Genomic DNA, 26,459 nt, shown 5'->3' on the forward strand with positions numbered 1-26,459 from the left:
TGGGATTAAAGGTGTGCGCCACCATCGCACAGCTGATCCTTTGATTTTTAAGGACGACAAGTCAAGTTCCCCCATACAATTCAGAGACTATGTTAATATAAACCACTTCTGGTAATCTGGATGTGGGTATAACATCCAGCTCTGGCCAGTGAAATTTGCAGGCTAGCCTCCTGAAGAATTTTTTTTTCCTGAAAAGATAGCACTGGTCAAAACTGGGTATGGTAGTGCATGCTTTTAATCTCAGCACTCAGAAGACAGGGGCAGTCAAATATATGTTAGTTGGAGATCAGCATGGTCCACATAGCAAGTTCTAGGACACCCAGAACTATACAGTAAGACCCTGCATGGAGCACTGGCCATGCCTAGTGGTATATATCCATAATCCTAGCATTTAGAAGGTAGAGGCAGGAGAATTACTACAGGGTTGAGGCCAGCCTGGTCTATATAGTGATTATCAAGTTAGTACAGGCTACAAAATGAAACCCTGTGTTAAAAAATAAACCACTCTGAGAGGAAAAAGTCTGTGTGTGTGTGTATTTAAAGTCTCTATATATTTATATGTATATATACATATCTGTGTATATTTACATATATATAAAATATACATTTAAAGTGTATATATACACTTTATTTTTATATATACACTTTTTTATATTTTATATTTACACTTTTTTTGAGACAGGGTTTCACAGTAGCTATGGAACCAGTCCTGAAACTCCCTCTGTAAACCAGGCTAGTCTCGAACTCACAGAGATAAGCCTGCCTCTGCCTTCCAAGTGCTGGGATTAAAGGCTTGCGCCACTACTTTCCAGAAGAAAAAGTCTTTTTGTCCTGCATCTGTCCACTTTCTGAGAGAAAGGAATTCAGACATGAGCCTAAAGCTGCCATGGGGAGCAATAGAGACAGCATTTGGGGGAACAACAAGAATAAGTGGGTCATTGAGCTGCTGAATAAACCTGGAATCGCCCCCATTTCTGGAGTTTATCTTAACGAAGCCACTGTGGGATATATTTTCTATTTGCAGGAATTTTTTTTTTTTTTTTTTTTGGTTTTTCGAGACAGGGTTTCTCTGTGGTTTTGGAGCCTGTCCTGGAACTAGCTCTTGTAGACCAGGCTGGTCTCGAACTCACAGACATCTGCCTGCCTCTGCCTCCCGAGTGCTGGGATTAAAGGCATGCGCCACCACCGCCCAGCAATTTGCAGGAATTTTTTTTTTTAATTTTATTTTTTTATGTGCATTGGTGTGAAGGTGTCAGATTCCCTGCAACTGGATCTTCAGACAGTTGTGAGCTGCCATGTGGGTGCTGGGAATTGAACCCAGATCCTCTGGAAGAGCAGTCAGTACTCTTAACCACTGAGCCATCTCTCCAGCCCCAATTTGCAGGAATTTTTAGCTTACCTGATAATAGGAGAAAGTCTCTTTGATGCTTTGGTGTGGGACAATTGTCTATATTCTGTCAATTATGTTTTAAATAAATGCTAATTGGTCAGTAGCCAGGTAGGAAGTATAGGCGGGACAACCAGACAGGAAGTAGAGGTAGGTCAATGAGAACAGGAGAATTCTGGGAAGAGGGAAGCTCCCTCTGGAGTCCTGCCCAGACAAGAAGAAGGAAGATGTGACCTGCCCTGCTAAAAAAGGTACCAAGCCATGTGGCTAACAAAGATAAAAATAATGGGCTAATATAAGTTATGAGTTAATAAAAAGCCTGAGCTAATGGGCCAATCAGTTTATGATTAATATAGACATCTATGTGATTTCTTTGGGACTTAACAACTGCAGGAACCGTGCAGGACAGAAACCTCAGACAACAATGCTTTATTTTTTTATTTATTCATTACATACACTGGATGCCTGCAGGCCAGAAGAGGGTGCCAGATCTCATTATGGATGGTTGTGAGCCATATGTGGGTTGCTAGGAATTGAACTCAGGACCTCTGGAAGAGCAGTCAGTGCTCTTAACCTCTGACCCATCTCTCCAGCCCCCAACAACAATGCTTTCTAAAAGAAAATGCTGATCTGTGTTTTTCAAATATTTCAAAAAGTAAAGAGGGGAGGGGTGACTGGTGTACCCACTAGATCTGGCAATTAAATAGCCACTACTAATCTCAGTGAGATCAAGCTTAGAGGTACCATGCAGGCAGAAGTAATGTGCTTCTGGATGGTGGTTGTCAGCTGGGAAGGGACTTCTGATCCAACCGAGTGATAGGGTTTATTCTAGGCAATGCCTTTTTCTAGCTTTCCATATTGAAAAAAAATACATGGGTCTGAGCTATCCACCTTTTTTGATTTCTCACTCACTTACCCTAGGATTAACCAAGACAAGTTTTGACCACTTAATTGGTTTCTTGAAGACCAAATCTAGCATGAATGTTGGGGGTAAGAAGACATTTTGAAGATTGAGTCCCAGAGAAAATGACAGTTTGGTGGAGTAAGAGTCTGGGAGAAGGGCATGCCTATGAGATTTAAGTGGAAGATGATGGAGGAAGGTCATTGGTTAAATAATAAAGAAACTGCTTGGCCCTCATAGGTTAGAACATAGGTGGGTGGAGTAAACAGAACAGAATGCTGGGAGGAAGAGGAAGTGAGCTCAGATGCCATGCTCCCCTCTCCTGGGCAGACGTAATGAAGCCAGCCGCCAGGTCAGACATGCTGAATCTTTCCTGGTAAAACTGATGCTACACAGATTATTAGACATGGGTTGATCAGGATATGAGAATTAGCCAGTAAGGGCTAGAGCTAATGGGCCAAGCAGTGTTTAAAAGAATACAGTTTGTGAGTTGTTATTTCTGGTGTAAAGCTAGCCGGGCAGGAGCCAGGCAGGATGAAAAGCAGGCCCGCAGCTCCTACTACAGGAAGAATGAAATACAAGGAACCAAAAGAAGGGACCTGTGTAACTGGAGAACGGTGTTCGTTGCATAGTGTGAGCTCACTGAATACCACTTTACTGTACACATTAAAATAGCTGGCTAATTGCATGTAACTTCAATTTCACCTCAGTAATAAAAGGAGGGGCAGTGGTGGTGCACACCTTTAATCCCAGCACTTGGGAGGCAGAGGTAGGTCGATCTCCATGAGTATGAGGCCAGCCTGATCTACAAAGCAAGTTCCAGGACAGTCGGTGAGGTTACATAGAGAAACCCTAACTTGAAAAACCAAAGCCTTGTCAAAATGAGAAATTTTCATTGACAGCTGTGAATTTAACATTTTTTTTACCATTATTTTTAAAAGTCACTTTGAGAGGTAGGGAGATTGTTTCAGTCTTACCTGAGGTAAGAGATAGCTCCAGGTCAGTCTGAGCTACATAGGGAAGCCCTGTCTTGAAAAGTGGAGTGGGGGAGAAGAGAGAGGAAGAGGAGAAGTTCCTTTTAAAGGCATCCTATGTCTACAGCTACCTGTTATCATTTACATCCAGTACATCTACTGGGAAATCAGAAAGTCTGGGAGATGTGAACCACAAATACTTCAACACTGGTAACTGGGGGCCAGGGAGATGGCCCCATTGGTAAAGTGCCTGTCAAACAAATGTTGGACCCAAGTTCAAATCCCCAGCATCCTGAAAAACAAGTACGAAAACCTGAGTATGGATCCCAAGCACCCATGTAAAAGCCAGGTGCACCCTAACACCAGCACTGGGGATTGAGCAAAAGACAGAAACACACACATACACACATACACACCAACTGACCCAGGTTTGGCAGTTCACACTTATGATCCCAGCACTCAAAAGACAGAGGCAAAAGCAGAGGCAAGAAGTTTGAGGCCAGTCTAGGTTATGTAAAGAAATCTCATCTTACATAAAAAAGTCACTTGTTGGGCGGTGGTGGCGCACGCCTTTAATCCCAGCACTCAGGAGGCAGAGGCAGGCAGATCTCTGTGAGTTCGAGGCCAGCCTGGTCTACAAGAGCTAGTTCCAGGACAGGTGCCAAAGCCACAGAGAAACCCTGTCTCGAAAAAAACAAACAAACAAACAAACAAACAAACAAAAAACAAAAAAAGTCACATCCCCTAAATTTATTGGATTTTTGTTAATTAACCTTCGACAAGGATTTCTGCAGTCCTATCTTAACAAGCAGAGTCTAGAGCCTTATAAAGACTGCAATCTCTCAACCTTCATTTATGTCCTGTTCTGAATGGATACAGAATATTACAACTTGGTGACTTAAATGAATAGACCCAATTCAGACAGTTTGACTAGGATGTATGTATCTTTCATGAGAGCATTGCTTTAAGAGATGGGATATCCCTATGTTAGCCAGGCTGGCCTAGAACTCTTGAGTTCAGGCACTCTCTCCACAACAGCCAGCCAAGTAACTAGAACAAAGGGAGCACACAAGAGCATCTCAATCTTACTGAAGCTTACAGATCTCTCTGCTTAGATGCAGATATTCAAAGTTACATGTTTAGGGGCAGGGCTGGAAAGATGGTCCAGTGGTTAAGAGCACTGTCTAATTGAACTAGAGGACCCAGGTTCAATTCCCAGCACCCACATAGTGGCTCACAGCTGTCTGTAACTCCAGTTCCAGGAGACCCAATACCCTCAGCCAGACATATGTGCAGGCAAAACACCAATGTAGGGCTGGAGAGATGGCTCAGAGGTTAAGAGCACTGGTTGCTCTTCCAGAGGTCCTGAGTTCAATTCCCAGCAACCACATGGTGGCTCACAACCATCTGTACTGAGATCTGGCTCCCTCCTCTGGCGTGTGGGCATACATCAAGGCAGAATGTCGTATACATAATAAATAAATAAATCTTTAAAAAAAAAACCACCAATGTATATAAAATAAAAAAAATTAAAGAGTTGTATTTTTCAGTATTCATACTATTAAATATTCATGATCATTCAAATAACTTTCAAATATCAAGTGCTTTCTAATCAATTGTTTTTTCACTGAAAAATCCTAGCCTTAGGTGGGTATAATGACTCATGTTGATCCCAGGACTACAGACTGAGGCAGGAGGATTGTTGCAAGTTTGAGGCTAGCTGGACTAGAGTGTAAGATGACTGGGTGTGTAAGAACACTTACTGTCAAGTCTGATGACTTAAGTGGCCTTTAGGACCTACATAGCAGAAGGAGAGAACTGATTGCCACAAATTGTCCTCTGACAATGTCTGTCCACAAGCTTGCCACAGCATGCACATACACAATGCAAAATGAATTTTTCTTTCTTTTCTTTTCTTTTTTTTTTTTTTTTTGAGACAGGGTTTCTCTGTAGCTTTGGAGTCTGTCCTGAAACTCCCTCTGTAGACCAGGCTGGCCTCGAACTCACAGAGATCTGCCTGCCTCTGCCTTCCGAGTGCTGGGATTAAAGGCATGCGCCACCACCACCCGGCGCAAAATGAATTTCTTAAAGGAATCCTAGTCTCTCAGGAAATGTGACCTCTGATCCCAAGCCTATGGTGACTCCCAAGACAGTAAAACATGCTTTTGTATGTTTTTAAAAAGTATGAAAGATGTCTATTATAGGAAATACTGTTAATCTATAAAATATCTGTTACTTATAAATTGGCTCACTCTAGCTGGATGTGGTATTGCAGGAGGTGGTGCTCAGGCAGGAGGATCCTGAGTGGGAAGCCAACCAGGGTACAGAAGAGGATGGATGGATGGATGGATGGATGGATGGATGGATCATGGACAGAGTTTTGTGTGTACTTTTCCTTTGTGAAAGAAAAGGTATGCCCTAGAAGCTGCTTCTGTTAAAGAGAAGACTCTAAGAGATTCACCTCAGACCTGTGGTCAAGCCTCTTCCTAAACCCCAGTAGAGCTCACTATCATCTCTCACTGCTGCCAGAGTTTTCAGACTTGGTATCCTGCCTTCTTTCTTCTCTCCTCTCCATCTATTGCTATAAAAAATGTAACTCAGATCATAGCGCTCTACTTTAAAGCATCCTATAGCTTATGGCATTTAGAAAAGTCCAAGCTTCTGGCTTTAACCTATAAGTCACTTCTGAGATCTCCTGCCTCCCTCTCTGAGTTCATCTCCCCTTTTCTCCCCACGCCCCTACCCCCTCTCTCCTTGCTTTGTTTTTCAAGACAGTATTTCTCTGTAGCCTTATTGTCCTGGAACTTGCTCTGTAGACCAGGCTGGGCTCAAACTCAGAGAGCTGTCTGCCTCTACCTCCAATGGCTGGGATTAAAGGTGTGCATGTGCTACCATACCCACCCAGCCATTGTTAGTTTCTTGAAAGCCAAGAACTCTGCTTTATTTCCTGTTTAAAAGGAATGGTATTTGTTGAGGAAGGACAGTCTAAAAGATGTTTGTGAAGGCTAATCTTAGTCGTTAACCTGAGACACCTGGGAAGAGAGAACCTAAATTTAGGAACTGCCTCCATTGGATTGGCTTTTGGGCATATCTTTGGGGCATTTTCTTGATTACTGACTAATATAGGAGGGCTCAGCCCACTTGAGCAGTGGCATACCTTGGCGGGTGGGCTATTTAAGAAGGATAGCTGAACAAGCCAGGGAAAACAAGCCAGCAAGCAGAATTCCTCTCTTGAAGCTCCTACCTTGGCTTCCCTCAATGATGGACAATATATAGACTATAAGCTAAAACCAACCCTTCCCCCACCCAAATTGGTTTTGGTCGGTGTTTCATAACAACAACAAAATGCGAACTAAGACAACATTCAATCGCCTATTCATCCAGATTCATTAAAAATGTTTATTAAGAACCTGTGATACTGTCTACAAACTCAGACTGCAGCAGTGAGCAAAACAAACTAAAGTCAACCAAATGAAACATATTGGTGTTTACATTCGAGTAGAATAAGGTACATAAGAAACAACTACAGAATATTTCAAAAGTGTAAATGGGAGGAACAGAAAGGGAGACAGATGGTTACGATTTTATTTTATTTATTTATTTATGGGTTTTTTTTTTTTTTTTTTTGGTTTTTCGAGACAGTTGTTTTTTGAGACAGGGTTTCTCTGTGGTTTTGGAGCCTGTTCTGGAACTAGCTCTTGTAGACCAGGCTGGTCTCGAACTCACAGACATCTGCCTGCCTCTGCCTCCCGAGTGCTGGGATTAAAGGCATGCGCCACCACTGCCCGGCGATGGTTACGATTTTAAATAAGGTAGCTATGTTAGTCAGTCTTCCATTGACAGGACAAACTACCTGACATAAACTATCTAAAAGGAGGAAAGATATAGTTTGGGCTATAGTTTCAGAGGTCTCAGTCCATGGTGTCTCGACTGGTCACCATGGGCTTATGTTGAGACAGAACATTGTAGCAGAGAGTCCATGGCAGAGGAAAGCTGCTTGCCTCATGGGAGGCATAAAGTAGAGAGACAAAGAGGAAGGGTCAGAGATAAGATATATCCTTCATAGACATATACTCAGTGGCTTACTTCCTCCCTGTAGACTTTATCTCCTAATAGCCCATTCAACTACGAACTCATCAATAGATAAAGGCACCCTCATGATCCAACCACCAAGATGGAAACCAAGTCTTTGAAACATGACTTGCAAAGGAGATGTCATCTCCAAATTATAATAGAAATAAGTAAAACCTTGATGGGCAACAACTTGGATGAGGGAGCCATATGAGTGTCTGTCTGAAAGGGACACTCTAGAAAGAGAACAGGTGACGTGAAGGCTGCTTCCCACACTGGGGTAACTGCAAAGTTAGTAGGTGAAGGTGGCAAATCACATGGGCCATGTAGAACACTCAAGGAACTTTGACTTTTACTCTGAGTAAAAAACCTTTGGAGGATTTAAACAGAGAGCTAGTGTGATCTGATCCAAGTCATGCCCGCTGCAGGAACAGGACTGTATGTTTGTGGAGCAGAGAGGAGCAAGGGAGGAGCAGGAGGAATGCTCAGGAGGCTCCTGCAGTGGCTCAGAGAAGACACAAAGGTTTCCTGGACAAAGGTAGTGTGGAGGCGAGAAGGTGAAAAGCAGTAAGATTTAGGATTGTCTGCAGGTAGAGGTCACAGGATTTTCCGGCAGTGTGAGTGGAAAGGGAAAGAAAAGAGAAAGGACTAAATTCTAGCCTCATGACATGCACAAACCAACGTTGGCACTCAGGACGCAGAGGTGGATGATCTCTGTGAAATGGCAGCCAGCTTGGTTTACATAACAAGTTTGAGGTTAACAAGGGTTACACAGTGAGACCCATCTAAAACAAAACTGTTATGATTTTGTGTGTGTGTGCTCTGACAAATAAAGCTTGCCTTATTAGAGGGTGGAGCTAGCCCCTAGTTAACCACAGAAGCCTAGAATATGGCAGACTTTTCTGTGAAGCAGGATATTGTCCTTATACTGCATATCTGTTGCTACTTCTGCTTAAAGTATTACCTATACAGCTCATACCTATACAATTTGCTTTATTATGCAATATGAATTTTTGGTCCTTAAAAGCTATTCAGGATAATAAAGAAACACAGGCTAATAGCCATCCATATCTATCAAACTTATAGTCATGCTAGTTAGGTTTTCAAGGTAATACAGAGGTATATTTCAGTTAGATAGATAATCTTCAAACACTTCGAAGACCTACAGAATATGGCATTTAAAATGTTTTAATAACTTAGACTTTTCTGTACATGAGGCATATCTGCTCCTGTCAGCTCCAATTACTTCAAAGAGGATGATGGGCATTGAAGAAACTTGTTATGGAGTTTGTTTTCAATGTGGCAAGGCTAGCCATCTGGGCAAGAAACTACTCTTTCATGGACTGCTTGCCAGAATGAGGTATAAACTGGACATGCAGGGCCCACAGAAAAGTGACCGTTAAACTTTGTAAAAACAAGGCAGGATGGTCCTTCAGGGTTCCTGTTTCACAAAAGAAACTGTCAGACATTCTGCAAGACACAGAGAAAAGAGACTGATGAACTTTATCAAAATAGGTGGGACAATCCTTCAAATTTCCTGATTCACTGGAAAAGTCTGCCAGATACTGTAGGCCTGTAGGCTGAATATGGATGCCCCAATGTTACAGAAGAACTTTGGGTGACTGTCCAGGCAGTCAGTTGTTTCTGTCATTTCTAGAGTTTTAGAAGTTGCTTGCTTGCACTTCCTGTATACTCAAGTAATATTATATCTTTCAGGGGTCTCTGGTGGAGTTGAAGATAATTATAGTTTTCCTTAGTTATGATAAAAGATAAGTTAGATATGAAACTTTAGACTCATAAAGACAGGAGAGTTGATAGAGTATTTTCTTTAATTTTGCCAAATACAAATAGCTTAAATATTATAACTATAATTCTTGCTTGATAACTGTTTTGTTATATGTAATTTTACTAAGTTAAAGTTGAAATTTTCCATTTTGATTAGATAGAAAAGGGGAAATGCTGTGGAATGTCTTTCTGTATGCTGTGAATATGTGTTGCTCTCATTAGTTGATAAATAAAACTGCTTTGGCCGCTGGGCGATGGTGGCGCATGCCTTTAATCCCAGCACTTGGGAGGCAGAGGTAGGCGGATCTCTGTGAGTTCGAGACCAGCCTGGTCTACAGAGCTAGTTCCAGGACAGGCTCCAAAGCCACAGAGAAACCCTGTCTCGGGAAAAAAAAAAAAAAAAAAAAAAAAAAAAAAACTGCTTTGGCCTATGGCAAGGCAGGATAGAGCCAGGTGGGAAATCCAAGCAAAGATACAGGAGAAGAAGGGCAGAGTCTGGGATCCACCAGCCAGACACCAAGGAAGCAAGACGTGTAGAAAATTAGGTAACATCACAGACACATGGCAATACATAGATTAACAGAAATGGTTCATTTAAATATGAGCTAGCTAGTAATAAGTCTGAGCCATCAGTCAAACATTTATAATTAATATTAAGCCTCCGAATGGCTATTCAGGAACTGGTGGGTGGGAGAGAAACCCCTGTTTATACAAAACCAAACCAAATCAAAAACAAAACAAGACAATCACCAGCAACAACAGTTAATGAATTCTTGGAATAGAAAGATGGCTCAATGGTTAAGAGTACTTGTTGCTCTTACAGAGGACACAGGGTCGGTTTCCAGACCCACATCGCAGCTCACAATCATCTGAAACTCCAGTTCCAGGGGATCTAAAGCTCTCTACTGCCTTCCATCAGGCACCAAGTACATATGTGATACACATACATACACGCAGACAAAACACTTATCTTTTTCCTTTTTGGAGAGAGGGTATCACTATATAGTCTGGCTGGCTTCAAATGTACAGAGATACTCCTGTCTCTGCCTCCTGAGTACTGGGGTTAAATTCATACACCACCATGCTTGGCCTAAAGTTAAAAAATAATAATAATTTCTTTAAAAGTGAAATAAGAAATGGACCCCATTAGAGAAACATAATTGGATTTGTCAGCAGTGTGGAAGGCCATTTTAGTGTATGAGATCATGACATTAACTGGCCATGGTAGTATGCCTATAATCCCAGCACTCAAGGGGCTTAGGAAGGAGGATCATGAGTTTGAGACAAGCCTAAATTGCATAGTGAGATCCTTTATCAAGAGAGAAAAATAGAGGGAATAGAGAGATGGCTCAGTAGTTAAGAGCATTGGCTGTTCTTCCAGAGGACTCAGGTTTGATTTCCAGCATCCACATGATGGCTCAAACCATGTGATATTCCGGTTCCAGGAGATCCAAACCTTCTTCTGGCCTCTAAGGGCATCAGCTATATTTGGGGTATAGACATATGGGAAGGCAAAATACCTAAGCTAGCTATATTGGTGCCCACTTGTAATGTCCCTACTCAGTAGCCTGAGGCAAGAGAACAGCAAGTTCAGGGCCAGCCTGGGCTTCATGGCAAGACTGGTGTGTGTGTGTACGTGTGTGTGTCCATCCATGTGTACACACAGACGTGGGGGACAGAGGTTGATGTCAGGTGTTTTTCTCAATTTCTTGCCATCTTATTTTTGAGATGGGGTTTTCCACTGGATCTGGAGACTGGGTGGCCAGCAAGCCTTGGGGATCTGCCTGCGTCACCTCTCCAGCACTGGGGTTACAGGCTCATGTTTTCACATTCTACACGGCTTGGGGGCTGGAGTTCTGAACTCAGGTCTTCACGTTCTCATGTCAGGTACTTTCCTGACTAAGTCATCTTCCAAGATCTTGCTTTAAAATAAAATGAAAATAGCCCGGATGAATCATTTCTCCAAAAAACATACAGCTGCTCCAGTGAAGGCAGAATAGATAGTATGATTTATCCAGACGTGGGGTTTTTCAACGCAAGACTGTTTTCGTAAGAGAGACTAAGGAAGTGGTATTATCCTGATGGGTCACGGAATACAGTCAAGTAAAGGCAGGGATTGAAGCTTACAGAATTACGAAAGCAGAACATTGGCTATGCTGGTGCTTGAGCAAAGTCAACCGGGAGAAAGAATAACTTTGAGTTGAAATGCCAGATGTAGCACAATTTCTGGTAATGATAGGGTGGCAAAGACAGAGATTAAAGCTTTAGAGATGAGAAGTCAAGGAACCTGGGCATCCGCAGCACTGACATCATCTAACAAGATGACAGAATTATGAAGGAAAAGTTCTGAGTCAGTGACTCGGGTCGTAAACTGGGAGAGGCAAAGATGGTCTAGCCAGATGGCAGCCATTACCACAGGCAGAAAGAGGATAACAGGAAGCAGCAAGAGGAGCAAGGAGGACCTCAAGCTCACTTCCATACCTTAAGCATTGGGGAGAGAAAAGTGGCTTCTATAAGCAGGTCAGGCTGGCCTCAAACCTAGTGTGCTCGGAGTATGACCTTGAACTCGCGAACTATTGCTTCCACCTCCTAAGTGCTGGAATTACAGGAATGTTCCATCAAGTCTGGCAAAGTAGCTTGTCTTAGAGAGGCTTGCCAGAAAGCACTGTGCTCAGAGGTCAACCTGTCTTCAATTTAGCAATGGGAGGTAATGGAGTCGGTAAGACACTGAAGACAGGAATTTGCTTATCACAGACTTAGACCTGAGAGCCTGGTGAAGGAAGGGAGAGATAGGTGGGGATAAGACCTTAAAGACTGAACTCCTGAGTGCCCGGGGTTTAAATTGAGCTGCAAAGTACAGAAGCATTCAATTCTGACATCCTTGGGGTGAGCGTGAGCAATCACTTATTTCTGAGTTTCAAGGGTCTTGCTTCAGGGCGTCACGGCTTGGTACTCTAGATTTCTTCCTAGGGCTTCATGTGTTGCAACAGTTTGAATCATAAAGGTTTGGAATAACCACGGAGGCACAGGGAACAGGGATCAAGGACACGTGGGAATGGAAAGCAGCTTTGAAGATACCACAGGCTAAAATTTGTGGTGAAACTCCTGTGTTCTTTTCCAGTGAGTGGCTCTACCTTCTTATGTGGGAGTTGAAAAGAAAGGCAGAACTGATTCAAAGCTAATGATTTTTAAAGATGGCGTAGGACCTAGAATCAGATCAAACAGGTCCCTAGCCCCACTTACCTTCAGTATTCTAAAGTGCTCGCCCCAGACTCCTCTGCTCTGTGTGACTACATTTGGGCCCTCTGATCTACTGCTTGTTCTGCTCCTGGCCTTGTCTGAGAATTTTCCAATTAAACCAACCATTTCACGCCAATCCTTTTCCACTGGGACAAATGTATCCTTGAGTGCTTTGGCTAACAGCCCTTCTGGTTGTAATGACTAACCTAAACCCAGCCAGAAATTTTCTATGATTGAAAGATGATTCATAAGCTATCTGTCTATAAATAGAAACAAGGTCAAGATTTGGGGATATTCTTGTGATCTAGTGGGCCGCAGATGAGAAAGCAGGGGCTAGAGAGATGGCTCAGTTCTTATGAGCACTTGCTACTCTTCTAGAGGGCCCCAGTTCATTTCCAGAGCCTATGTTCTGCAACCCACAGCTTCCTATAACCCCAATTCTAGGGACTCCAGTGCCTCTGGCCTCTGTGGGCACACATGCACACATACCCATGCACTGACAAATAACGTAATTCAAAATAAAAAGGAAAATAAAGTTAAACACAAATAGTTAAGGTAGAGGGGCATCATTAAATAAACACGCTGTGGTCAAAAGAGAAACTGAACCATTCTGTGAATCCCTCGAGGGCAGTACAAACTGATGAGAAATGAGAGAAGCACCTCCAGTTCAGGTATAGGTGGGATGTCCTGCGGAGGAGAGAGGAAAAGCACCTGAATCCTGCTAGGGTTTTTTGGGAGGCAAAGTAGCAGCAAAAATGCGTGTGTGAATCCTCACACGGAATTTCTGCTTAAGAACTACTCAAAAACCGAGTATTGTGGTATGCACCTTTAATCCCAGCACGGGTGTGTGTGTATACACACACACACACACACGCGCGCGCGCGCGCGCGCGCGCGCGGAGGCAGGCATATCTTTGAGTCTGAGGTCAGTCTGGTCTGTTCCCGGAAAGCCAGGGCTACATAGAGAAACCTTGACTAAAAAAACAAAAAAAACAACCACTTCAAAAATGCAAAAAGAGATGCTGGAGAGTTGGCTCAACGGTCAAGAGCACTTGCTGTTTGCAAAGGACCCAGGTTCAATTCCCAGCATCCATATGGATGGAGGGTCACGACTAACTCAGGCACCAGGCACTCATGTGGCACACTGACATATATGACGACGTATGGCAAAACACTCATACACATAAAATACGATACATTTTTAAAAATGCAGAAAGAACTGTCTCTCTGGGAGTTGCCTTGGAGAACCTAGGTCAGAGGCTCTTTCCTAAAAAAAAAAAAACAAAAGCCAACTCATATGTCTCCTATTTCCTACCACAAAGGGCAATCTGGGTCAGTAGTGAGAGATGGTCCCTCAAAGCCTGCTAGGAAGATCCCCTTCCCCTGCCCTATAAAGGGACTCGAGCCTGTGGAAAAATACAAGATCTCCACCAATCACGAAACAAGTCACTAATGAATCTCTAGGGAATTTTCCCCCAGGCGCCTTTCAACCTAATTGAAAGACTGTCATATATTAGGGGTGGGGAGTGTCATGCTTAGATTCTAAAAATAAGGTCATTTTAATTGGTGACTTACAGACAGATGGGACAGTGTTACTACGTAAGAGTTCTGCGAAATCAAAGCAACTGCCCATCTCTATGATGTCGGAGATTTTTATCCAGTAAAACGGGATGGGGTCTTCTCATTATTAAAGCATAAACATACTGCCAAATGCTAAATTCCTCAAAGCCTTTCCTTCTGCTCTCAGCTGCGTCCACAGAAACGCTTCAAGGAACACGTATGACACAGCATGTGCCAAAAGCAGGCAGGCCCCTTGCTGCTAGAAGATAATACGGTGGCCCTGACGCTAGTGCCAGCTTTATCTCTTCCAGCCACCTGTGGGGGGAGGGCAGCACTAAGTGTTAGTAAACTATTGCTACTAAACATTAATCAGCAACACAAGAGCAACTGGCATGTGCTAATGTGTCATTCTAGTGACTGCATCTGACCTTGTTATCTTCTGCAGAAATAATGGAGACTTTCCTGGTGGGCAGTTTGTCACAATCTATATCAAGAACAGAAAACAGTAATTCTTTAATAATTTACTGTAAGGATATAAATTAACATGCCAAAATAGATGCACAAGTATGTTCCTTGAGGGCTGCCTAGCGTGTTCAATGCCCCGAGTTTGATCCCCAGCACTGCCAGAAGTTCATTGTAATATTCATAATTAAGAACAGTGTAAAGGCGCTGGAGAAACGCGCAGCAGTTAACATTTGTTGCTCTCGGAGAGGACCCCCATGTCCAGTTTCCAGCACCCATATGGTAACCCATAACCATCCATAAATCCAATTCCAGGAATTCAGCACTCTAGCCTGACTTCCACGGGCACCAGGCATGCATGCAGTCCACATAACATTTACAAAACACTTATACATAAAATAAATTATCTAAAGATTTTTTTAAAAGTACGCAAATATTGAATAATTTGTTATAAGTAATTTCTAATAATTTAGGTTGAGAATGGCTTATTAACATATATCCATATGCCATGACCCTATTAAAATGGGTTTTTTTTGTTTTGTTTTCTTTTTGGTTTTCCAAGACAGGGTTTCTCTGCAGCTTTTGGAGTCTGTCCTTGAACTAGCTCTTGTAGACCAAGCTGGCCTCGAACTCACAAGGATCCACCTGCCTCTGCCTCCTGAGTGCTGCAATTGAAGCACGCACCACCATCGCCCAGCAAAATCGGCTTTTTATATTGGCATTTTGAATCCCATTTAAGAAAAGCACAGCATTGAAAGCCATACACAGTATTATTCTCAGTCCCCCACTCTGCCCTTAACTATTGTTTGTGTATGGGCATGCATGCCAGTCAGCTGGAGGATAACTGTACAGACTCAATTCTCCTTTTCCACTTTCATGTGGGTTCTGGGGGTTGAACCCAGTTCACCAGTTTGTGTGGCAAGTGCCTTTATCCACCGAGTCATCTCACTGGACCCTTTAAAGTCTTTTTAAAAATTATTTTTCTTTGTGTATTGTGTGAGGCTGCACGAGTTTATGGAGGTCAGAGAGCATCAAACGCCCCCGGAACCTGAGTTAATACAGGTGGTTATGACCCACCCTATGTGAGTGCTGGGGACTGAATCCAGGTTCTCAGGAGCACAGTGAGAGCTCTTAACCATTGGACCATCTCTCCAACACCTTTACATTAAAAAAAAATATCGTGTGTGTGTGTGTGCAGGCACACATGTGTGAATTACCTTAATTCAGAAATGCATGCATTTAACATATTTAAATCCTCAGAAAGACCTGAAAAGGACTCATCAGTTTACATGGAAGACAGTTTATTTTGTATTTTTTTGGGGGGGGGGAGGGGTGGCTCAAGAGATCCACCTGCTACTTCTGTGATTAAAGGCATATAGCACCACCACCTAGCTCACTTTGTATTTTTAGAGGGTTTTTTGTTTGTTTTTTGGTTTTTCGAGACAGGGTTTCTCTGTGGCTTTAGAACCTGTCCTGGAACTAGCTCTGTAGACCAGGCTGGTCTTGAACTCACAGAGATCCGCTTGCCTCTGCCTCCCAAGTGCTGGGATTAAAGGCGTGCGCCACCACCACCTGGCTGTTGTTTGTTTTTTTGAGATGGGGTTTCTCGGTAACTTTGGCGCCTGTACTGGAACTAGCAGAGAATTGTTTTGAAGACTAAAGAGAATCAAGACTTTGTTACATTATTATTATTACTGCTGGCACTCAGGATAGAACCCAGGATTTTAGCTTGCTAAACACACATCTTACCAGTGCTATACCGTTAGCTACAAAAACCAATATCTGACATACTGTCATGTCCCAGAGACAGAGCTAGGGAATTTCACCAATAATCTAATCTACATAGCAATCATGGGAGATAGGCATCTCAGCCCCCACTTTACAGCTGAGTCAGGCTCCTCTATTTAAACGATTTGCCAGGTGCCCTGGATTCCAGCCCAGACGATGTCCAGGTTTCCTGCTGTACCACATACCTCACCTGCTGCAGCTCCTGTGGGGCCCTTAGAGGTTATAGGAAGGTCACTGACAAGAACAGCACAGTACAGTGTGTTCACGAGCAAAGCCTTACTTTGCTCTCTAAATTTCACTTCTCCTTCCCAAGGGTAAGAGACCGCCGTCTTCATTGCTAAGGCTCAAGGCTCCATGCTGAAGCTGCTTTTATCCTATGCCCAGTTCCTTGTCTGCACCCTCCCTGAGCACATTCCTCGGGGATGTGCTATCGGCTGCCTTGCTTACAGACTTGGCGTTTTGTTAGGTTATGGGCGGAACAGGAGAAACTGCACACTCTGACCCATTCCAGCCAGCGGGCTCCTTGTTCTCTCCCCTGGATACTAAAACAAACAAGCTCTGCACTCTGGCTTCCTCACTCAGACTGGTGGTGGTGGTGGGATCCCAGCTATGCGAACAATCATAGAAATATCTGGCAGCCTATTTATCTTTTATAGCTTTAACAAAGTAGTGTTTCCAGGTATCCAGTAGCTTGGACATATTCTAAGCTTTAATGTCAAGTTTATTCCGGGCCAGGTCCCTAACCCCCAAATGGCTCTGTTCCAGGTGGATTTCTCAGTTACTAACCGCCTTCATGAAAGAGGAAGGTGTTGTTTTCTCAACAGTTTCAAGACCTCTTCATGGTTTCCTGTTCCCTCCCTGAGGCAGAGACAGGAAGTTACCTGGATAGGGCCACAGCAAGTCAGTGACACTCAGAATTAGGACATGCTGCCCAAGCTACCACTTTATTCTCCAGCACCATGGTTTATAATTCGAAAATGAATAACCTAAGGACTTTTTATCTAGGAACAGAATGAAGGGGACTTGAGGGATATGACACATGGGACAAACCTGGTTCATTTTTGATTCAGATTCTACCATTTCCACTAAAAAACAAAAACAAACAAACAAAAACCCTGCATGTGGATAAAAGTTTAAGAAAAATTGGGTTAAACCAAGTTGAACAGATTAAGTAGCTATGGGACTAAGAACTTTTAATGTGCTTATGAACACTGGATATTTTACAATAAAGATGTTAAATATAATAAAACTAATATAAATAATAGTTATCAGCTATAAAGCTAAGGGTTTAATAGGCACCAGGACTCCATCACAAGCTTCAGAAGAGTCACTCCAGGGTGAGCCACAGGACTCTGGAAAGGAAGACACCCAACTTTTGCCACTGGTCATCATCCACTGTTCAACACCACAGAGATCCATCAGGACTGTTACACTGTACTCTTCTGGTACTTTTCCACTTGCTGGTCAAAGTTCCTAGAAGAGAACCTGGCTCGAAAGAAATTCACTGGAGTAAGAAGGTATTTTAGCGCCAGGCCCCTGGACTCGGCAGCTGGATGAGTGTCTTTGCTAACGTGAGACAGGGGAGAATCATAGTCTACCAGGCTTCTTTGGTTCCCTCGAGCTGGTGAGCCATTGCCGCCCCTAGGTATCATGGGGGACCCTAAGCCAATTTCCTCCCTGGTTTCTGCAGAGTTAAACTCATCTGCAGGCTGTAAGTGCACAGAAAATTGCAAAGGAGCAGTCAACACAGTCGCCATCTTCTTGGAGTCACAAAGAAGGACCGGCTCTTCACACTCTTTCCTGGAGAAGTCTGGGAACAACTGCTTCCTGGGCTGCAGAGGGTGCAGGCAGAGCTTCTCAGGGTCCCCGGGCTGGGGAGAGAGGTTTTCTTTCTTGTGCTTCTTTGAGTCTCTGTCAACTTTCCCCTGATCAGCTTTTTCCTCAGGGGATTCAAACACAACACCCTGGATTCTTGGCCTCTTTAGTCTCCTTTCTAACTGCCAGAGCATGTTTGTTTTCCTAGGGGAGGAACACATGTATTGTTGTACCGAGTGTGGAATCAGGGGTACAGAGAGCCTGGGACTCAAGCTGTCCTCAAAGAACTCTCCACAAGGCTGCCGACGGACAATGGGCACCACCTGGCAGGGCCGCAGAGCCGCAACGAAAGCCCGCAGCTCGGAGTAAGACGAATGGTCCGAGTAAGGGATGGTGTAGACGCCTGGATGAGGGCTCCGTATTGGCCGGCTTGTGGGAAGAATGGCAATGGTAGGGTGAGTCTTGTTCCACTGAAGCATGGCAGAGTGGCAGATCTCCGTATGGTCTACAGCATGGATGCGCCCAGCTTTTTCCTCAACCGTGAACACATCCGCGAGGCCCAGCAGCTGTACCAACTCCAGGCGTCGAGGATTCAGTACCACCCAGGTCCGAAACTCGAGAGCAAGTTGCTCCAACAATGATTCTTTTCCTAGGCTATAGAGTCCTAAATTACATTCAAGGAGTAGGGGGAAGAGAAGACAATGAAGGTATTAAAGACTCCTGATCTACCAGATGCTTAGCAAAAATATGCAAAATCTATGTGGTAATCCAGGAAGTGTATCAAGAAGGAAATGAAAAAAAAAAAGAAGGAAATGCATTTAGGATATATAGCAGATGTAGGCAGGGCGGTGGCACACGCATTTAATCCCAGCACTCGAGAGGCAGGTAGATCTCTGAGTTCAAAGTCAGCCTGGTCTACAAAGTGAGTACCAGGATAGCCAGAACTGCTACACAGAGAAACCATGTCTCGAAAAACAAAAACAAATTAGCAAATGCAGGGATGGAGCACACAAAAATCCATTTACTCTTTCAGTTCAACAAGAGGAAGTGTCTACCAAGCACTAGGCACTGAGAGAACAGATTAAGAAGGTTTAAGCTTTCCAGGAGTACCATCCACCTGCAGACTCAGACACAATGTAAAGAAAGGCAACGACACGCACAGGCATACGGTGTTATAAAGGCATGGAAGCTGATGAAATTAGGAAAAGCGTCTATAAAGTGACAGATGACAATTGAGCCAGGTCCATTTTTTTGATAGGTGATGGAAATTTTAAGTATTTCTTTGGGGGAGAAAACAGCGCACTTCCATTTAATTAAAAACAAAACAAAACTCACTTGTGCTCACTTTGGCAGCACATGTACTAAAATTGGAACAATACAGAGAGGGTTAGCATGGTCTCTGCACAAGGGTGACATATAAATTCATGAAGCATTCTATTTTAAAAAACAACAAAAATCTTGCTTGTACGATCTAGAGTCGATTTGTTTATTTACATATCTCTATTAAGCCATGAACTCACAGATCAACACGGGCTCCTTCCCATGGGTTCCCATGCCGAGTGTTTCTCTGGGCAGCACAGGTGGGCACTGCAGTTGAACCCAGGGGTCTTCCTCTTTGGCCTTTACTTTTCTGACCATTTTCCTTCACCTGTTCTATATGCCCTTTCACTCCATACAGTGCTCCATATGCTCAAAGTCCTCTTGGCAAGAGCCTTATCTTTAACTTGCTTGTTTACAACAATGCCAAGAGCATTCTGGGTAATGCTAGTAATTGTAACACTTCCTTTTTGAACAGAACCCAGTCTCTTGATGTCAATAATATCCACCTGTCTGGACATTCACATATATGCAGCCAAAGGAATACCTCCATGTTTTCCAAAAGGTTTAGAGACTATACATGAGCTGGGCGATGGTGGCGCACGCCTTTAATCCCAGCACTCGGGAGGCAGAGGCAGGCGGATCTTTGTGAGTTCAAAACCAGCCTGGTCTACAGAGCTAGTTTCAGGACAGGCTCCAAAGCCACAGAGAAACCCTGTCTCGAAAAAAAAAAAAAAAATAGAGACTATACATGAGGTAAATTTCCTCTTCTCCTTTGTGCTTGTCATTTTGGCAAATTAATGGAAGATGATCGTTCTGGCTCAAAGGAAACTGAGCTAGATCTTTTTTTTTTTTTTTTTTTTTAAAGATTTATTTATTTATTATGTATACAACATTCTGCCTTGATGTATGCCCACACACCAGAAGAGGGCACCAGATCTCAGTACAGATAGCTGTGAGCCACCATGTGGTTGCTGGGAATTGAACTCAGGACCTCTGGAAGAGCAGCCAGTGCTCTTAACCTCTGAGCCATCTCTCCAGCCCCTGAGCTAAATCTTAAAGGATAGATCAGGGTTAACCAGCAAGGAAAGGGTATAGTGAAAAATATTTGAAGAGGACCCACCTCAGTGTTACTAAAGTGAGCTATAGCTCTAGAAAGACAAGCCAACGTCATTTATTTTTGGTTGTCCTAGCCTTTAATGGCTGAGCCATCTCTCCAGCCCAACCAACATCATTTATTAGTGGGCCTTCCAAGTACTGAAAAAGAGAACTGCCAGGCGATAGTGGTGCACGCCTTAATCCCAGAACTTGGGAGGCAGAGGCAGGTGGATCTCTGAGTTCAAGGCCAGCCTGGTTGGTCTACAAGAGCTAGTTCCAGGACAGGCTCCAAAAACTAGAGAAACCCTGTCTCAAAAAACCAAGAGTTAGAACCTCATGCTATAGACGAAGCGGGGCTGTTGAGCAGTGTGAGGTAGAAAAGTATGAATTCTAATCATCAGAATACAACGATCAAAACGTGACAGAGCTATGAAATGCCTGAATGAGAAACTGGAAATTGAAGTTCCATCTGGAAGGCCAAATGTATGCACACAGAAGAAACGCAGAATTTTAGCAGTGGCTATGAGAAGAGATACGGGAAAGGCTATTTAACCACTGTCCTCAGACTTTACAACCTCACGACTAAACCATGAACTCAGAAGAAAGTTTGTTGTTTATCCACTACCCTTGATTATGATCCAAATTTACCTCTGAGCAAAATATTTCCCGCTCTCTATACATCTTTTTCCTACTTTGCGTCCTTCCTTATAGACAGGAAGCCCTTACCCCAGACACCATATTTTATTCAGATTTATATCCCCACCTCCTACTGTATATATAGCACATTACAGGACTAATTATATTTTTGCAAAATTAATCAAGCTCTACCACAGGCATTCTCCTAACCAGCTGTATTTCTCTGAGAAAATTCAACATGTCATACTTCAAGAATGGTCAGAGAGTATTTCTTCATGAATAGTTAAGTAATCCTGAGGGTGGGGAATATTCCTCAATCAGTTTGGTAGTTACCGTGGAAGGCATATAATCTTTTTCATTATTTTTATTTAAGGCCATTTTGAAACTCCTTTCAGAGTTGGGGCATATGCTTTAAGATATATTCATTTTCCAGCCGGGCAGTGGTGGCACACGCCTTTAATCCCAGCACTCAGGAGGCAAAGGGGCAGGTGGATCTCTGTGAGTTTGAGGTCAGCCTGGTCAACAAGAGCTAGTTCCAGGACAGCCAGGACATAAGAGAGGAACCCTGTCTCGAAAAACCAAAAAAAGAGATATTCATTTTCCTTTTTTGAGGACCTATAATTTTAGGAGTAACCAAAGAAGTTATTTAGAACAAAAGCTAGGTTTTTTTTTTAAGTTGATTTTCATAAACTATTTCTCAAAAAGCAACTTTAAGAGTCCCCAAAATGGCCAGGCGGTGGTGGCACATGCCTTTAATCCCAGCACTTGGGAGGCAGAGGCAGGTGGATCTCTGTGAGTTCGAGGCCAGCCTGGTCTGCAAGAGCTAGTTCCAGGACAGGCTCCGTAGCTACAGAGAAACCTTATCTTGAAAAAAACAAACCAAAAAAAAAAGTTCCCCAAATATTGTGTACTACTAGGGAGTCACCAGAACAACCAAACAGCTGTTTTCTCTGCACCGATTTAAAGCACACCAACCTTCTTATGAACATAGCAAATATTTACTGACTACCTCTTTCTCATTATGTAGGCACTTAGGACATAGCCATAAGAAATAAAGAACCTTGTCATGGTAGAACCTACATTCTAGCAGAAAAAACAGTAACGGTTAAAAGGACTACACGTGGAAACTATGGAATATATATTATGAGACAAGCGGAATACTGCTTCTCTTTCACTTGAATCATTCAACAGCTCCTCACTGAGTTTAGAATCAATTCAAAATGGCTAATACCACTCCACCCCTCTTGCCTTTTGGCTTCCTTGTCTACTACGTATCTGTTGCACTGCCTGCTGCCTCTCTGACACACAAAGCTTTCTCTTATCTTTTTGGGGTTTCTTTTCTTTTTTAAAAAAATACCTATTTATTTACTTTATTCTATGTGTATGTATGTGAGCCTGAGTGTATGTCTGTCTGTGTACCATGTGTGCAGAAGCCTTTAGAGGTGAGATAAGAAATTAGATCCCCTGGAACTGGAGTTATAGGTAGTTGTGAGCTGCCACGTGAGTGCTGGGAATTGAACCTGGGTCCTCTGAAAGAGTAGCCTGTGCTCTTAATCACTGAGCTGTCCCTCCAGCCTTCTCTTTTTTTTTTTTTTTTTTTTTAAATATTTATTTATTTATTATGTATACAATATTCTGTCTGTGTGTATGCCTGAAGGCCAGAAGAGGGCACCAGACCTCTTTACAGATAGATGGTTGTGAGCCACCATGTGGTTGCTGGGAATTGAACTCAGGACCTTTGGAAGAGCAGGCAATGCTCTTAACCACTGAGCCATCTCTCCAGCCCCCTCCCTCCAGCCTTCTTAAGGGTTTCTTGAGGCACAATTAATAAAAACTCAGAGAAACTGGGGTTCAACCTGAAGATCCAAAAAGCAAAACAGCCAGCCACTAGCTCTTACCTTGACCTCAGTCTGAAATGGTGATCCTACCTCCAGGAATGTCAGAATGAGACTGTTTCTGAGAGCTGTCTCCTCCCATTTTATAATCCTCTCTAGGGCTGGAATTAAAGGCGTGCACCACTGGTATTAAAAGTCATGCACCACCCAGTTTCTATGGCAACTAGTGTGACTACTGGGATTAAAGGTGTGTGTTACCACTGCCTGGTCTGAAAGGCTGACCAGTGAGGCTGTTTTATTCAGCTCTTTAAGTCACTTTATTTATTAAAATACACTTAAAGTGCCACTACAATTTCTTTTCTTCCTTCCCCTCCACCAAGACAGGGTTTCTCTGTGTAGTCCTGGCTGTCCTGGAATTCACTCTACAGACCAGTCGGCCTCAAACTCCTCTAGCCTCAAACTCAGAAATCTGCCTGTCTCTGCTTCTGAAGTACTGGGATTAAAAGTGAGCTATAGTTCACACTGGTGTGTGTGTACATTATCAGAGATACAAGCAACAGCGTATTTAAATATGTACAGAACACAGCAGGACGTGACAGGTACTATAAAGATGAGTAAGTCTGGGGCTAAGGACGTAGTTCAGTCGACAGAGTGCTTGCCTGGCAGGTACAAAAGCCCTGGGTTCAATGCCAGCACTATACCAACTGGCTGTGTTAGTCTGTAATCTTAGCACTAAGAAGAAAAACATTTTTAAGAAGAGGGTTCAACGGTACGGTACTTCCTAACATATGTGAGACCCTGGAGTTAATACAGAGCTGGGGGAAGGGTTGAGAGTGATGGTGGGCAGGTTCAATTGTTTGCTTTTTAGACAGGGTCTTTCTTACTGGAACTCACTATGTACACCAGGCTGCTTCTGCCTGGGATTAAAGGTCTGAGTCACCAAGCCAGCTGGGAGGTTCAATTTTAAATTAGATTATCATAGTAGGTTTTACAAGGAAGGTGAGGCCTGCACAAAGACTTGAAAACAACGAAAACCTTCAAGGAATTTAGGTTCACTAAGCACGAACGAACGAGAGAAAAAGGGAACCACTCACCAATCTTTATGTTATGTTGCGGGAACTGCCGAATGAGCTGGACAATCTGCCTAGTAGCTTCTTGTCGGGTAGGAAGAACCAGGGCTGGATTGCAATTGGTGTTGTCGAGATATAAAGTATCAATTTGTTTCCCCAGACTCAGGGCAGGCTCCTTCAGCATGGATGGTGTATATCGAAAATCACCTGGAAGCACAACATAGGAGGCGGGAGAACGGGGCGAAGACCAAAGGATAGAAGGCAAGCCTCTCCTGCCTTTAGCAACAGGTGGGCATTAGTTACTGGATTTTTATGTTTGTTTGTCTGTTTGTTTTTAAGATTTACTTATTATGTAGATTGGGTTTTTTTTTTTTTTTTTTTTTTTTTTGGTTTTTCGAGACAGGGTTTCTCTGTGGCTTTGGAGCCTGTCCTGGAACTAGCTCTGTAGACCAGGCTGGTCTCGAACTCACAGAGATCCGCCTGCCTCTGCCTCCCGAGTGCTGGGATTAAAGGCGTGCGCCACCACCGCCCAGCTAGATTGGGGTTTTGCCTATGCAAGAATGCCAAGCCGGGTGGTGGTGGCATACGCCTTTAATCCCAGCACTCAGGAGGCAGAGATAGGTATATCTCTGTGAGGTCAGCCTGGTCTACAAGCAAGAGAGCTAGTTTCAGGTCAGCTAGGGCTGTTACACAAAGAAACCAGAAACAAACAAACAAAAAAGTCAGATTCCAGTTGGGTGGTGGTGGCACATATCTCTTTAATCCCAGCACCTGGGAGGCAGAGGCTGCTGGGATGAGAGCCGTGTATCACCACTACACTTAGCCTGCTCTTGTGTTTTTACTTGCATATTCTTTTTTTTTAAACAAACAAACAAAAAAAAAAGATTTATTTATTATGTATACAACATTTGGTCTTTGTATACCTGCAGACCAGAAGAGGGCACCAGATCTCATTACAGATGGTTGTGAACCACCATGTGGTTGCTGGGAATTGAACTCAGGACCTCTGGAAGAGCAGTCAGAACTCTTAACCTCTGAACCATCTCTCCAGCCTCTACCTGCATATTCTTAACAAGATTTAGATGGTCAAAGAGTAGGAAATCAGTTGGAAAGGGTCACTGTGCCTATATGGGATGAAGCTACAAGGCCAATCTTGGTGAATGACACAGCCGGAGAGAGGGATATCTTGGGGGAAGCTCACCTGTGTAGAGGATTGTTCCAAAGTATCCTTCAAAGAGAAACATGACGGAACCAGGGCAGTGGTTGGCATCTAGAAGGGTTACAGTCATGGTTTCTTGCCCAATTTCGTCGAGAGGCAATACATGGCTCTCACCAACCTCCAGCGCTCGGATCCACTGCTTAGACACCTGAGGAAACAGTTGGTCACCCTATTAACCACAGACTCCTCTCCTGGATCAGGAACTAACATCCATCAAGGAAAGCTGACCAACTCCTGAAACACTCTCGTGTAAGCTGTAATAAGGGTTCCCAAAAGATCTATCCTTCTTCTTCTGGCTCCCCACCTTTTGAATCGATTTAAACTCAGAATCTGAAAACAATCTAGATAGATTCTCAAACTTTCTTCTATCATAATCCCAACAGGGGAAATTCCAGTCAGGCCACCAGGGCTCCTACCGGCCAAGCCTACTGAATCAGACAAGAACAGGAGAGGTTAGATAATATGATTTTATCTAGCACAACAGATGAATTACTGGGGATGGGCAGTGTTGGGGATCTAACTAGGGTCTTGCACATGTTTAACAAATGCTCTAGCAATGAGCTACATCTTCAGTCTGATGAATTCTTAAAGAAAACCAGGGAGGCACTGGCCTAGCGTCTATGAAATGATAGGAATAATTTCCTTGTTTAAATTTACAGCTAAAATCTTCGGTTAGCTAGCAGGAGGCTAGTTTTATTCTAGGATCAACTCCCACATTTGTAAAAATTCAGTCTTCAGGGCGCCCACTCTGTGATCTCCAAACTGTGATAGATCGTAAGTCCCCACCCAGATTCCTAAAAGAGGTCTCAGAGGCCAAATCCAGCCCCAGTACCTGTAGGTGACGGTGGAGGAGGTGGGCAGTGATTGGGGAGCAGTAGAGGGGCCGTGCCCAAGTGCTAGACAAGCCCACCGTGTGGTCGGAGTGCATGTGGGATAAGAAGAACAGCCGCGCGGTACCAGCACGGCGCAGGCTCCAAAAGTCCACAGCAATGGGCGTTTGGGGGATCACGACCCCGTTCATGGTGGCAGGGTTGGAAAGCCACCCTCGGGGTCTTCGGAGGAACAGCACTCCCGCGTGAGGCTTCCACGATTGCGGCCCGACGACATGCGGACGCAAGGAGAAGGGAAAAGCAACCCAGAAGTGGACGAAGTCGAGAGTGAGCCAAAAGAAGGCGGCCAAAGTGGAAGAGCCCAACGCGGAAGAAGCCCCGGGAGCATCACTCACACCCGCGCGCGGGAACCCAGGGCCCACACTTTGACAAAGTGCGCGCGGCGGCGAGGAGACAGACCCAAGTAGCCGAT

At 43.7% G+C, this 26,459-nt stretch overlaps 1 protein-coding gene and 1 non-coding gene across 5 annotated transcripts in view; one reads left to right on the forward strand and one right to left on the reverse strand.

Annotated features, from left to right (window-relative positions):
- The window catches only part of Hipk1 (homeodomain interacting protein kinase 1), an 84,180-nt gene extending 57,729 nt beyond the window's left edge, over positions 1–26,451 (reverse strand). For 3 of the 4 annotated variants that reach the window (XM_057793973.1, XM_057793974.1, XM_057793972.1), the window contains exons 1-3: positions 25,990–26,447; positions 25,140–25,305; positions 23,963–24,145 (exon numbers count right to left, since the gene is read on the reverse strand). In XM_057793973.1, coding sequence (XP_057649956.1) covers positions 23,963–24,145; positions 25,140–25,305; positions 25,990–26,178 — 538 coding nt within the window. In that variant the 5' untranslated portion in view covers positions 26,179–26,447. Of the gene's footprint in view, positions 1–15,712; positions 18,647–23,962; positions 24,146–25,139; positions 25,306–25,989 lie in introns of those variants that run through there. The other variant, XM_057793978.1, reaches the window with a different exon arrangement.
- On the forward strand, positions 19,320–19,426 carry LOC130890292 (U6 spliceosomal RNA). Its single transcript, XR_009058729.1, has one exon. It is a non-coding gene; the product is annotated as a U6 spliceosomal RNA (small nuclear RNA).
- Positions 26,452–26,459: the final 8 nt, after the last annotated feature.

This window comes from Chionomys nivalis, chromosome 18, assembly GCF_950005125.1.
Source record: "Chionomys nivalis chromosome 18, mChiNiv1.1, whole genome shotgun sequence".
Taxonomy (NCBI): domain Eukaryota; kingdom Metazoa; phylum Chordata; class Mammalia; order Rodentia; family Cricetidae; genus Chionomys; species Chionomys nivalis.